Source organism: Rhea pennata, chromosome 14, assembly GCF_028389875.1.
Source record: "Rhea pennata isolate bPtePen1 chromosome 14, bPtePen1.pri, whole genome shotgun sequence".
NCBI lineage: Eukaryota > Metazoa > Chordata > Aves > Rheiformes > Rheidae > Rhea > Rhea pennata.
Window position 1 is genome coordinate 1,610,932 of NC_084676.1, and position 14,310 is coordinate 1,625,241.

A 14,310-nucleotide genomic window follows, 5' to 3' on the forward strand; every position below is an offset into this window, starting at 1 on the left:
TTTATTGAGTAACCTAAGTGATGCACTTGCAGTTATAAGGCATAATATTCATCAGTCAGTGTCTAACCGTCTGACAGGTGTGTAGGCAGTTAAATCCATACGCTCTGAGCTTTGAGTAGAGGAATCGAGCAGTCCGTTTTCTCGGCTTTGCACTCAGAAAATATCCCCGTCGGCCGCCTGGTGCCGCTGCTGACCGCGAAGGCGCGGAGGCGCCGCGCAGCTCCTGACCGCCGCCGCCGCCTCTGCGGGGCTCGGCCAGGCGGGGCGGATCGCGGCGGCTGCACCGCCCTGAGGCTGCTCTGTTCGGGGGACGCCAGACTGAGATCCCTGCCCGCTAGATCGGCGGAGGGGCATCGGGAGCTCCCGCTCAGCTCATAGAGGGAGGAGAGCGCTTCAGCTAGGCAAAAATGGAGCTGAGAAAGAGCGAGAAACCACTCCCAGGGCGAGCGATGCCTCTGATCCTGCTCCTCTGTGTGTCGGGGGTGAGTGGAGAAACCGCCCGGTACTCTGTGCCTGAAGAGGCAGAGAGAGGCTTCTTTGTGGCGAATATCGCGAAGGATTTGGGACTCACGGCTGAAGAATTACTGACTCGCCAGGCCCGGCTCGTACCTGAAGGAAATGGGCACTATTTACAGCTGAACCAGCATACTGGGGATTTGGTGGTGCAAGAAAGGATGGATCGAGAGGTGCTGTGCGGGCAGAGTGAGCCTTGCCTGGTGCGATTCCAGGTGCTGCTAGAGAGTCCACTTCAGTCCTTCCGTGCCGAGGTAAGCATCACTGATATAAACGATCATGCTCCCATGTTCTTAAGCAATGAGATGATTTTAAGGATCCCAGAAACTGCAATGCCAGGAGCTCGATTTTTGTTGGAAAGTGCTTATGACCCAGATGTGGGGAATAACAGTCTCCATCATTATAACATCAGCTCCAATGACTATTTCCGTATTTCCACACGGAGGAGGAATGATGGCAGGCGCTATGCTGAGCTGGTCCTGGACCGAGCCCTGGACAGGGAGGAGCGGGCAGAAGTCACTTTAAGCTTCACGGCTGTGGATGGCGGGTCTCCACCGCGGTCTGCTACAGCCCTGATCCACGTGCAAGTTCTGGATGTAAACGACAACGTCCCAGTATTCACCAAGAGTCTGTATAAAGTCCGAGTGTTTGAAAATAGCACTAAAGACACCTTAGTGGTGGCAGTGTCTGCTAGCGATTTAGACGCAGGAATGAATGGGGAAATAGCGTACTCCATCATTCAGAATTCAGAGGAGAATCATCAGACTTTTAAAATAAATCCTAAGACAGGGGACATTCGACTCAAAAAGACAGTGGATTATGAAGAAACAAAGACTTACGAGATAGATGTCCAGGCCACAGATGGAGGGGGCCTGTCTACGCACTGCAAGGTTCTGGTGGAGGTCGTCGATGTGAATGACAATGCCCCCGAGGTGACCATCACTTCTCTGACGAGCCCCCTCTCGGAAGCAGCCCCGCCGCAGACCGTGGTGGCCTTGTTCAGTGTGCGAGACCGGGACTCGGGGGACAACGGCAGGACGAGCTGCGAGCTGCTGGGCGAAGTGCCTTTCAGTATCACGGCGCTGGCGGCAGGCTCGTACGCGCTAGTGACGACGGAGGCGCTGGACCGGGAACGCGAGGCCGCGTACAACATTACTGTGCGGGCCCGCGATGCGGGGGCCCCCGCACTCTCTATGGCACAGACGCTACTCGTGCGGCTTTCGGACGTGAATGACAACGCGCCCACCTTCACCCAGGCCTCCTACACCATGGTGCTGCACGAGAACGAGCCCGCGGGGACAAGCCTGGGCCGCGTGAGCGCAACGGACACCGACACAGGGAAAAACGCCCGCGTGAGCTACGCGCTGGTACCGTCTGCGCTCGGCGTGCCCTCCTTAGTGTCGGTCGACGCTGAGAGCGGAGCCGTGCGAGCGATGCGTCCACTGGACTACGAGGAGGTGCGCGCCTTCCAGGTAGCCGTGCGTGCCGTTGACGGCGGCTCGCCGCCGCTCAGCACCGAGGCGCTGGTGCGCGTGGAGGTGCGGGACGAGAACGACAACGCGCCCGTCGTGCTGCACCCGCTGCCCAACAGCAGCGCGGCGGTGGGCGAGCTGGTGCCGCGCCGGGCACAGGCCGGCTACCTGGTGGCCAAGGTGGTGGCGGTGGACGCGGACTCGGGGCAGAACGCGTGGCTCTCCTACGAGCTGGCCAAGGCCACGGAGCCGGGGCTCTTCCGCGTGGGGCTGCACAGCGGCGAGGTGCGCACGGCGCGGGCCGTGTCGGAGCGCGACGCGGCCCGGCAGAGACTCGTGGTGCTTGTGAGAGACAGCGGGCAGCCGCCGCGCTCCTCCACCGTCACCCTCAGCCTCGCCCTAGTGGAGGGCTTTTCGGACGCCTTCCTGCAGCTTTCCCACGCTCCTGTGAGCAGGCCAGAGGCGGAGGAGGAGGAGAATCTGCTAGTCACCTACCTCATCGCTTCCTTGTGCTCCATCTCGTCTCTCTTCCTCTTATTCATCGTCGCCTTTTCAGGTGCGAAGGTCTGCAACGGTCGACTATGGGGAGGACGTTCACCTCCCTCTGCCCACTGCTACGCTGATGGTGATTTCTCCAGTAGTTTTGTGGACATGGCCGGCATGGCTACTCTGTCGCGGGGTTACCGCTACGAAGTATGCTTGACTACTGGCTCAGGGAACAGCGGATTCAAGTTCCTAAGACCCGTCCTCCCGAGTCCACCTCCTCCACAAAGCTGCTCTGAGATGGAAGCGGGCAAGGATGAAGAAATTCTGTCCCGCTCACAACCAACTTGTGAAAGTGAAGTTAATCAGGTGAGAACAACTTCACCGTATGTTTAGTTGCTCCTCCCCGCATGCAAATTGGAATATGGGGACGCGTTTACAAGTAAGCCTTCCTGGAACAGTGCTTCTCATCCTTAGAGCAAGACCGGCGATTAGATTCAGTGCCAGTGCTGTGCTGTAATATATATTGCCTATCTAACGTTAGCTCTGTGGTGTGTTGATTTCTCTGCTTCGGGTAACTTACGAGATCCCGTGACTTTAAAGCAAAAGTATTCCACATTGACCTTCACCCTAATGTTTTCGGTGACGGAGCTTCAGTGTCTATTTCGCGATAACTGTGGTAAGGCAAATGACTGTAGACACTGAAACCCCAAGAGACCAACGGGGAGAGTATGAGGGCTTTTGCTGTATTCGCAGTGAAGATGAAAAGTCTGATTACTTCCAACAGAAGATTCTGGGTATTTCGGGTGAAAACGCGCGGGAGTGCCTTAGTCATGCTTTCAGACTGCAGCAACGCGTTTCCCTTTAAGATCTTTTTTTTCTTTCAACAATACTGTTTTGGTTACCCAGTCTGAAATGGAGAATGCATATCTCTACAGCCAAGAATATCGCGTACTTCCCGCCCACTGCGCATGCGTGGCGGAGAACAACGCGGCGGGCGCGGCGGTGCTGCGCGTCCGCACGCGGGACGTGGACGCGGGCGCCAACGGGTGCGTGAGCTACTGGCTGGCGGGCGGCAGCGCGGGCGAGGCGGCGGCGGCGCCCTACGTGCCGGTGGAGGCGCGGAGCGGCGCACTGTACGCGCAGCGCTCCTTCGACTAGGAGCAGTGCCGCGAGTTCGGGTGCTCTGCCACGGAGCCTTCTCCTTCTCTTCCTTCTCCTTCTTTCTCCTTCTCATTTTTCCCTTTCCCTTTTGGGTTCCCTTTCCAATTCACCTTTCCCTTTTCCCCTTGCCCTGCCCCTGCCCTTTTTCCTTCTCCGGTCGGAGCTCTACCCTTTGGTGCGAGGAAGCCCTCACCGTGCGCCAGGCGCAGGAACAGGGAGTCCGCAAAGCCTGTGAGCCCCCTTCGGGTTTCCCCGCTGACCGCCGCGGCCGCTCTGCCGCGCTTGCCCAGCGGCGCCTCGGGCTCGCGGCGGCTCGGCCGGGCTCGGGCGGCGGCGCGGGGCGGGCGAGCGCTCGGCCGGGCCGGCGGCAGCAGTCCCCGCCGCGGGCCGCAGGGTGGTGCTGTTGGCCAAGGCGGAGCTGCCGCGGCGCTGCGGCGCGGGGAGGCGGCGGCGGCGGCGGGCGGGGCGGCTGGCGGTGCTCGGAGCGAGCCGCTGCCGGGCCACCTCGGCCGCCCTCGGCGCCGCGGAGCGGACTCGGCGAGCAGGGGCGCCCGCCCGCGAGGCTGCCGGCTTTCCGAGCGCGAATTGCCCCGGAGGAGCGGGCAGCGATCCGCGAGACGCGGCGCGTCCGCCGAGCCCGGCATGGCGTCTGCAAGGCAAGTGCTTTGTCTCTGTGCTTTTCTGTGCGTGCCGCAGGCTCGCTCCGAGCCCGTTCGCTACTCCGTCGCCGAGGAGAGGGAGAGCGGCTCCCTGGTGGCTCATGTCGCCAAGGACGTGGGGCTGGACGTGGCGCAGCTGCGGGCTCGCGAGGCCCGCCTTGTTTCGGAGGACAGCCGGCAGTATTTTCGCTTAGACCCCCGCACCGGCCGCCTGGCAGTTAGGGAGAGGATCGATCGGGAGGAGATTTGCGGCCAGGCCGTCACGTGCACCGTCCCCTTTGAGTTACTGCTGGCCAACCCGCTGCAGTTCTTTCGCATCGAAGTGGCCGTAGAGGATATCAATGACCACGCGCCAGTTTTCCCGGAGGAACAAGTGACTTTTAAGATCCCGGAAACGAGCGATCCGGGGTCCCGTTTCCCGCTGGAGGGGGCTCGGGACCTAGATGTTGGCAGCAACAGCCTGCAGGCCTACAGCATCGCTCCCGAGAACGAGCATTTCAGCGTCTTTTTCCTGAGTCACAATGAAGGCGACAGTTCTGTCGAATTAGTCCTGGAAAAGGCGCTGGACAGAGAGGAGCAAGAGGAGATTGCTTTCAGCCTGATTGCCACGGACGGGGGCTCTCCGCCCCGCAGCGGGACGGCCCAGGTCCGCATCCTTGTCCTGGATGCAAATGACAACGCTCCCGTCTTCACGCAGGAACGGTACAGAGGACAGATTTTGGAAAATGCCCCGGAGGACTCGGTGGTTCTCCGTGTGGTCGCAACTGACGCGGATGCGGGGGTTAACGGGGAGATATCGTACTCGTTCAGTCAAGCGGTGGGGCACAGCCCCTCGGCATTCAAGATCGACCCGCTGAGTGGTGAAATTCGTGTCAGCCAGCCTCTGGATTTCGAAGCGGCGGAGAAACACGAGCTCAGCGTGCGCGCCACTGACGGCGGGGGTCTCTCCGCGCTCTGCAGGGTGGTGGTGGAGGTGGCGGATGTGAACGACAACGCGCCGGAGCTAGTGGTGAGTTCCTTCAGCAGCCCCCTGGCCGAGAGCGCCTTGCCCGGGACGGTGGTGGGCCTCTTTGTCGTTAAGGACCGGGACGCCGGGGACAACGGGAAGGTCGTCTGTTCGCTGCAGGAGCAGCCGGCTTTCTCGCTGAGGCCCGCCTACAAGAATTACTACGAGCTGGTGACAGCGAGCGCCCTGGACCGGGAGGAGACGGCGCAGTACGTCCTCGCCGTCACGGCGGCCGACGCGGGGTCCCCGCCCCTCACGACCACGCAGACCTTCACGGTGGACATCTCCGACGTCAACGACAACGCGCCCGTCTTCAACCAGACGTCGTACACCATGTACGTGCGTGAGAACAACGAGCCGTCCGCGCTCGTCGGGGCCGTCCAGGCCGCGGACCGGGACGTGGGGCCCAACGCCAAGGTGACCTATTCGCTGGCGCCGGGCCGCCCCGCGGAGCGGGGCCCGCGCTCCTACGTCTCCGTGAACTCCGAGAACGGGAACGTGTTTGTGCTGCGGCCGCTGGACTACGAGCAGCTGAGGCAGCTGGAGGTGGTGGTGAGCGCCGCCGACTCGGGCTCGCCGCCCCTCAGCGCCAACGTCACCGTCCGCGTCCTGGTGGTGGACGAAAACGACAACGCGCCCGTGGTCCTGCACCCGGCGCAGGACAGCTCGCCGCCGTCCAGCGAGCTGGTGCCCACGTCGGCCGAGGCGGGCTACCTCGTCACCAAAGTGGTGGCCGTCGACGCCGACTCGGGGCAGAACGCGTGGCTTTCGTACCACCTGCTCAAGGCAACGGACCCCGGGCTCTTCGCCGTGGGGACCCAAAGCGGGGAGGTGCGGCTGAGGAGGCCGCTGACGGAGAGGGACGCCGTGAAGCAGAAGCTGGTCGTCCTGGTGCGGGACAACGGGCGGCCGCCGCTGTCCGCCACCGCGGCGCTGGGCGCGCTGCTGCTCGATGGCTTCTCGGACGCGCACATGCCGCGCAGCGGCCTGGCCGCGGAGGACGAGGGCGGCTCCCTGACGCTTTATTTAATCCTCTCGCTGGCCTTCGTCTCGATCCTCTTCCTCGCTTCGGCCGCAGCCTTCGTCGCTTGCAAGGTGTGCAAGAGGAAGGCGCTGAAAGAGGGCCCCGTGCTTTACGGCCCCGGCGACTTCCAGAGCAGCCTGGCCGACGCAGCCGGCACGGCGACTCTGCCGCACGCCTACTGCTACGAGGTCAGCCTCACAACGAGCTCGGGCAGCAGCGAGTTCAAATTCCTGAAGCCGGTCCTCGCCGGCCTGCCGCCGCAGCGCTGCGGCACGGCCGCGGGCGCGGCCGGCGAAGCGGATCTCGCCGGGGGCTTCCCCCCAGCCGGGGACCCGCGCCCGCAGAGCCATGGGACGCTGCCGGCGGGACCGTTCAGCAGGCTGGCCTTCGAGTAGCGCCACGGGAGCAAATCAACGGCTTGATGCCTCCCTCCCCAAACGGCGTGCAATGCCCTCACTTGGCTGACCGTGGATATGCTGCCGCCACCAGCCCCTCCAGGAAAGAAAAAAGAAAAAAGAAAAAAGAAAGAAAAAGAAACTAAAAGTTGTCTTCCTCAATTTGTTCCTAATTATTTAATTGTTTTCCTTTCTTCTGTGGTCGTTTCTGAAGTGCTTGCGGGGCAGAGTTAATTCTGGAGTGTCCCATTCAGCCCTTGATGACTCTTGGAAGTCCTCACATCAATCCCTTTTGAATCGCCCTCTTCCACCTTATCAGTCGGTAGAGGTAGTTTTGTGCGGGTGCAGATGACTCAGCTTGTCGGGGGAGATTAATAAAACGCCCAGCCAGGTCTCTCTCGTACCCGAAATTGGTGGGTGTGGGCGGGGAGGGAGGGAGGCGATGTCCTGGAAGTCGCTTCGGAGAGATAGCAGGATTCGTGATGCCGGGATAGACTGTAACAATACCAAACCGTGCAAAGGGTTTAAATCTGAGCGGATGGTTGTAGAGAAACTGCGCGTGTCTCTTCAGGGCTTTCCTCTGAAGTTAGAACTGACGTGAAGGGCCGATGCTGTATTCATCGTCGCAAGCTCTGCAATCTCCCCCCCAACCCCCCACACACACACGCCCCCTAATTTTCCTTTCTGTATGCTAACTCTCTGTTATCGGTGTTTTCCGCATGCTCTGAACACTGGGGCTGCCACTCGCAATGTATGAATGCCTTGTGTGAGCGATGACTGTGGAGCACTAAGTGTTCTGAAACCCTGGCGTTGCATGCAATTGGCGTTACAAAGTGGAAAAGTGTAAGCGTCCTTTGGTAATAGAAAACAATAAAAATATAAACATAATTAAAAAATCTCTCGGGGGCCATTCCTGCAATAAAATATAACTGGTATGCGGCAGCAGCTGTGGCCACATATTTCCATCATTCGACCCTCCATAAAAGACCCAGAGTGTGAGGGTTTGTTTGTGGTGCGGGGAAGGGGCTGCGAAAGATCTGAGTTCAATGGGCCTGTTTAGCCTGGAGAAGAGAAGACTGTGTGTGTGTGTTGGAGGGAAGATCTTATTAATGTCTATAAGTATCTGAAGGGAGGGTGTCAAGGGGAAGGTGCCGAACTCTTTCCAGCTGTCCCATGCAAAAAGACAAGAGGCAACAGGCAAAAACTGAACAGCAGGAAGTTCGCCTGAACGTGAGGAGGAATTTCTTCACTGTGAGAGTGACAGAGCACTGGAGCAGGTCGCCTGCTTGAGAAGGGGGGTTGCACTCGATGATCCCCAGAGGTCCCTTCCAACCTTAGCGATTCCGTGATTCTGTGAGCACCACGGGCTATCGGCCCTACACCTGCCGTGGCCCTGCGCATGCAAAGGCGCCTGGAAGTCAGAGAGGTGCTGCTCCAGAGCCCCGCTTGTCCTTAGCGACGTGCTGGAGCGAAGGCGCCGTGTGAGCACGTGGGCTCCACAGACAGCTGTACCTAGAATGGCAGCTGTAGGACCTTACCTACAGAGGTACACACAAATGCGTTATTTAGAAACGTGTCTGGATTTAGAGGTGTCGGCGGGTTCATAGGAGGGGGCATCTCAGAGACACACGGGTTCCTTTTCCTTTTAATGGTCGTGTGTTATAATACAGAGAGTGCCTGCAGAAAGCAAAAGCCTGTATTTTCTCCCCCACGAGACGGCCACGCTGCTGCTGCAGCCTGTCTTGCCCAGGTTCCTGTTGCGCCTGAAACTCCTTCCCCTCACATCCGACCATGCCCTTTCTGCACCGTTGCTCAAGTCTTTGAATGCTGCTGGAAGTTGTTTGGAATCTGACGTGTAGATCTGCGGAGCATGGTGGGGTGAAGACGCGGCTGAATCGTGAAGGTGTGCTCTCGCGTCTCGGTGCAGTATCGTGAAGCGTGTTGTAAGCCGAGATTCGCATATGCGCATAAGAACGAGCGGAGAGGAGCGGAGCAGCGATTAGCTTTGCCGGCGCTAGAGCGCTGCAGTGATTCCTGGAGGCTGCAAGTGTCGCTGTCTGCTCACGATGGGCCGCTCGGCAGCCCGAGAGCGCGAGAAGAGAAGCGAGCCCGAGAGAGAGGAGCCGCCGGAGTGCAAGGACAGCGCAGGAAAGAGCAGGGTGCGGTCGGAGCCGGCTTGTGCTGTTGGCAGTGGAGATTCAGCCGGGAGGAGAGCGGCGGAAGCGGTGGCCCGAGCTTTGAAATGTGGCCGCGAGAGAGGCGCCGGGACCGCCGAGGGCGAGCGCTGCTGTGGTGCGCCTGGGTGGCGGCGTGGGAGCTGGCGCGGGGGCAGCTGCGCTACTCGGTGCCCGAGGAGATGCAGAAGGGCTCTTTCGTGGGCGACGTGGCCAAGGACCTGGCGCTGGAGCTGGCGGCGCTCCGCGACCGCGGCGCCCGTGTAGTGTCCGAAGGTAGGAGTCAGTATTTTGCTCTGCATGAGAAGACCGGCCATTTAGTGACGGCGGCACGGATAGACAGAGAGCAGGTCTGCGAAGCCGCGGATGGGTGTGTGCTGCGCTGTGAGGTGATAGTGGAGGGCGAAATGAAGGTTTATGCCATCGAAGTGGAAATCAGGGACATTAATGACAACGCGCCCAGCTTCCGAGAGGCAGAACCGCAAGTGAAAGTGAGCGAAATAACAGCTCCGGGATCACGTTTTCCTCTGGCTGAGGCTCACGACCCGGACAGCCGGAGCAATTCCGTGCAGCGCTACGAGCTGAGCGGCGACGAGCACTTCTCCCTGGCCGTGCAGACGGCACCCGATGGGGAGGAGCGTCCCGAGCTGGTGCTGGCGAAGGCGCTGGACCGGGAGGAAAGCGCCTTTCACGACCTGGTGCTCAGGGCGGTGGACGGCGGGGAGCCGGCGCGCACGGGCACGGCGCGGATCCGCGTGGTCGTGCTGGACGCGAACGACAACGCGCCGGTGTTCAGCCAGGCGGTGTACACGGTGCGCGTGCGGGAGGACGTGCCCGTGGGCTCCACGCTGCTCACCGTGAGGGCCACCGATGCCGACGACGGGCTGAACGGAGAGGTGAAATACTCATTTCAAAAGATTTCAGTGAAAGCATCGGAAATATTCCAACTGGACGCCGAAACGGGAGCGATCACCCTTGTTAGGAGCCTGGACTTCGAAGAAGGCGATTCCTACGAACTGGAAGTGGAGGCAAAGGACGGTGGGGGCCTTTTCGACACAGCCAAAGTCGTGATCGCGGTGACTGACGTGAACGACAACGCGCCCGAGATCTCCGTGCGGTCGCTGGTGAGCGCGGTGTCCGAGGACTCTCCGGCCGGGACGGTGGTGGCCCTGCTGCACGTGCAGGACCGGGACTCGGGGGCGAACGGGGAGGTGAGGTGCTCGCTGGGCGCGGGGCTGCCGTTCCGCCTGCGGAGCTCGCTGGGCAGCTACTACAGCGTGGTGACGGCGAGGGAGCTGGACCGCGAGGAGGTGTCGGAGTACAACGTGACGGTGCGAGCGACGGACAGCGGGTCGCCGGCGCTGTGGAGCAGCGCGGTGCTGCCGCTGCGGGTGCTGGACGTGAACGACAACGCGCCGGTGTTCGCGGAGGCGCGCTACAGCGCCCGGCTGCGCGAGAACAACGCCAAGGGCGCGCTGGTGCTGCGGGTGCGGGCGGCGGACGCGGACTGGGGGCAGAACGCGCGTGTGCGGTACCGGCTGTGGGAGGGGCAGGTGCGGGGCGCGCCGCTCTCGTCGTACGTGTCGGTGCACGCGGAGACGGGCGCGCTGTACGCGCTGCGCTCCTTCGACTACGAGGAGGTGCGCGAGGTGGGGCTGTGGGTGCAGGCGGAGGACGGGGGCGCGCCGGCGCTGAGCAGCAACGTGTCGGTGCGGCTCTTCATCGTGGACGAGAACGACAACGCGCCGCAGGTGCTGTACCCGCCACCGGCGGCAGCAGCAGCAGCGGGTCCGGGCTTGGGCTGGACGGGCGTGGAGCTGGCGCCGCGCTCGGCGGAGCCCGGGGCGCTGGTGGCCAAGGTGGTGGCGGTGGACGCGGACTCGGGGCAGAACGCGTGGCTCTCCTACGAGCTGGCCAAGGCCACGGAGCCGGGGCTCTTCCGCGTGGGGCTGCACAGCGGCGAGGTGCGCACGGCGCGGTCCCCGCTGGCGCGCGACGCGCTGCGGCAGAGCCTGGTGGTGGTGGTGAAGGACCACGGGCAGCCGGCGCTGTCGGCCACGGCCACGCTGACGGTGGTGCTGGCCGAGAGCGTGGCCGAGCTGCTCTCGGAGCTGGGCGGCGCGGCGGCGCCGGGCGAGCCCCCCGGCAGCCTGACGCGCTGGCTGGTGGTGGCCGTGGCGGCCGTGTGCTGCCTCTTCCTCGCCTTCCTGCTGGCGCTGCTGGCGCTGCACCTGCGGCGCTGGCGCCGCTCACGGCTGCTGGCGGTGGGCGGCGGCGCCTTGCGCGCCGTCCCGGCCTCGCCCTTCGTGGGCATCGACGGCGTCCGCGCCTTCCTGCACTCCTACTCGCACGAGGTCTCGCTCACGGCCGGCTCGCGCAAGAGCCAGCTCCGCTCCCCGGGCGCCAGCTGCTCCAACACGCTCACGCCCGCGCCGCCGCCCGACCAGTGCGCTGCGCTGCTGCCCCAGGAGCCCTCGAGCGCCGCCGACCACAGCGGAGACGCCCTGCTGGTGAGTCCCTCGAGCGAGACTGTTACGCGGCTTTTATGCTACGCTGTGGTGCTGCTCTAGACTTCTCCAGACCCCCGCTTCCCTCTCTGTGCGGGGCTTTCTTTGTGCTGGGAGCCCGCGGGCACCGATACGTTGTTTGCCAACATCTCTTGCTCAGCTGCAACAGAGGCTGCTCGTTCGTTTGCTCGTTCGTTTTGCTGCGGCGTTACACTTTGTGTGAAGTGCAGGAGATGTGAGTGCGCTTTTGTGTTCGATACTGTTTTTGCCTGGGGAGTAGCCGTCAACGCTGTGTTAGGAGAAGAGGTGCCTCTCTTGGAAAGAGCACGTGTCCTTTCTAAAAGCAGGACCTTAAACCGTGTCTTTAAGCAGATAGATTGTCCGGCGACCCAGTCTTTGCTGTAGGACTGCGCATCTTTTACTTCAGCCTGGCACAGTTTACAGGCTTTGGCATCTGTGTGTTCCATCATAACAGTGTGGTGAGCCTGCAGCTGTACCTCCCTTTTGTGTGAGTGTGTGCACGCTGGTGCATCGTGTGGAGAAATGGTGCGAGCAGCTGCAGTTTGGATGGTGAGAATTTGAACATTATGAGGTTCAAAGACAATCTTACAAGTTATAAAAGTGTTGAGGGGAGTGGTGGGGGAGCTCTGCTGAGGGACTGCTGAAGGGTTAGTGGTTGGCTTCATTCCCCTTCTGCCTGGGAAGGCCTCCTGTCTCCCTCTTATCTACTAGATACCTTTATCTGTACCTTTATTTGTACGGGCTGTGAGTGTTTTAATCTAAATTATTATGCCGTGATTCCCTCATTTCTGGAGGTTTCAAATGACAGCCGTGTTGGTTACCATGACCTGAAGCTAAGCCTCAGTGTACCTGATAATGGGCTGGAACTGCATGACAGGAGGAGCAGTTTGCATATCTACTGTAAAAGCTGAAAGCCACGGAAAGCATGTTGGCTTAACGTGTCTCAGCGTTAAACACTCTTGCTTGTGGCATAGGTAGGGCCAAAAGCCAGACACCTATGCATCACGGAAAGTATGTGCAGGCAGTGCAAGGAGAGGGGCAGGCTGGATTAGGAAGAGGAAGGTAGGTGGGTGAGCAGTGCAGTTGGCTGGGAATGCTTGGATTGAACATTTTGCACCAAGGCCTGTGACAGTTGTGCTCAGACCCTGTTATTGCTACCCTTAAAGGTGGCAAAAGTCCTCTGAGGAGTGTGTCTTCAGGCAATAACTCCGTGTTTATGGAAGGGCTGCATGCTAGAATGCCTAACAATGTGTGTGGGAAATCTTAATGCATGCAGCATGGGGAACAAACAGGGGGAGCTGGAGATCTGTGTGCAATCTCAGGGCCGTGATCTCATTGCAGTCATGGAGACGTGGTGGGATAGCTCACATGACTGGAATGTTGCCATGGATGGGTATGTGCTTTTCAGGAGAGACAGGCCAGGAAGGCAAGGTGGTGGAGTTGCTCTTTATGTGAGAGAGCAACTCAAATGCATCGAGCTCTGCCTAGGCGGGGAGGAGGAGGAGGCATTTGAGGGCTTATGGGTGAAGATCAAAGGGCAGGCTAGCATGGGGGACACTGTTGTGGGAGTCTACTGCAGGCCACCTGACCAGGCAGAGAAAGTTGATGAGGCCTTCTGTAGACAGCTGGAGGCAGTCTCACAATCACAGGCCCTGGTTCTTGTGGGGGACTTCAACCACCCTGACATCTGCTGGAAGGACTACACAGCAAGGCACAAACAGTCCAGGAGGCTCCTGCAGAGCATTGATGATCACCTCTCGTCACAAATGGTGGAGGAGCGTACGAGGAAGGGTGTCCTGCTGGACCTTGTCCTTACCAACAGAGAGGGACTAGTCAGAGGTGTGAAGGTTGGGGGCAGCCTTGGCTGCAGTGACCGTGAGATGGTGGAGTTCAGAATGCAGCAGGAAAGAACTAAGGCAACAAGCAGGATTGGAACCCTGGACTTCAGGAGAGTGGACTTTGGGCTTTTCAGAGACATAATTGGTGGAGTCTCGTGAGTTAAGGCCCTAGAAGGAAGGGGGCTCCAGGAGAGCTGGCAAGTATTCAAGCATCACTTCTTCCAAGCTCAAGAGCGGTGCATCCCTATGAGTAAGAAGTGCAGCCAAAGGGGCAGGAGACCTGCATGGGTGAGCAAGGAGCTCTTGGCCAAATTCAGACAGAAGAAGAAAACACACAGACTGTGGAAGAGCGGACAGGCTCCTTGGGAGAATTATAGGACTGCAGTCAGAGTATGTAGAGATGTAGTGAGGAAGGCTAAGGCCCAGTTGGAGTTGAGTCTTGAAAGGGATGTCAAGGACAATAGGAAGGGCTTCTTCAAATACAGCAGCAGCAAGAGGAGGACTAGGGAAAATGTGGGCCCGCTACTGAATGGGGCAGGGGCCCTGTTGAAAAGGAATAGGGAGAAGGCAGAGTTACTGAATGCCTTCTTTGCTTCAGTCTTCACTGCTAAAGACAGCCCTCCTGATTCCTGCAGCCTGGACATGAGGGAGAAAGTCTGGAGAAGGGAAGACTTTCCTTTGGTTGAGGAGGATAGGATTAGAGACCTTCTGGGCAGGCTAGATATCCAGAGATCCATTGGCCCACAGGTGCGTGGGATGCACGCATGGGTACTGAGGGAGCTGGCGGATGTTGTTGCCAAGCCGCTCTCCATCATCTTTGAAAGGTCCTGGAGAACTGGAGAGGTTCCTGAGGACTGGAAGACAGCCAATGTCACTCTAGTCTTCAAGAAGGGCAAGGAGGAGGACCCAGACAACTATAGGCCAGTCAGCCTCACCTCCATCCCTGGAAAGGTGATGGAACAGCTCATTCTAGATGTCATCTGCAGACATACAGAGGAAAAGAAGGTGATCGGGAGTAGTCAGCATGGATTCACCAAGGGGAAATCCTGCTTAA

At 60.0% G+C, this 14,310-nt stretch overlaps 2 protein-coding genes and 1 pseudogene across 2 annotated transcripts; all 3 read left to right on the forward strand.

Annotated features, from left to right (window-relative positions):
* The first annotated feature begins 418 nt into the window (after positions 1 to 418).
* LOC134147059 (protocadherin beta-8-like) lies at positions 419 to 2,395 on the forward strand (annotated as a pseudogene).
* Positions 2,396 to 4,102: 1,707 nt separating this feature from the next.
* On the forward strand, positions 4,103 to 7,612 carry LOC134146650 (protocadherin beta-4-like). Its single transcript, XM_062587080.1, has one exon. It carries the CDS (start codon positions 4,275 to 4,277, stop codon positions 6,714 to 6,716), a length of 2,442 nt encoding a protein of 813 aa, XP_062443064.1. The 5' UTR covers positions 4,103 to 4,274; the 3' UTR covers positions 6,717 to 7,612.
* A 1,033-nt stretch (positions 7,613 to 8,645) lies between these two features.
* On the forward strand, positions 8,646 to 11,460 carry LOC134146991 (protocadherin gamma-A12-like). Its single transcript, XM_062587688.1, has one exon. It carries the CDS (start codon positions 8,959 to 8,961, stop codon positions 11,458 to 11,460), a length of 2,502 nt encoding a protein of 833 aa, XP_062443672.1. The 5' UTR covers positions 8,646 to 8,958.
* Positions 11,461 to 14,310: the final 2,850 nt, after the last annotated feature.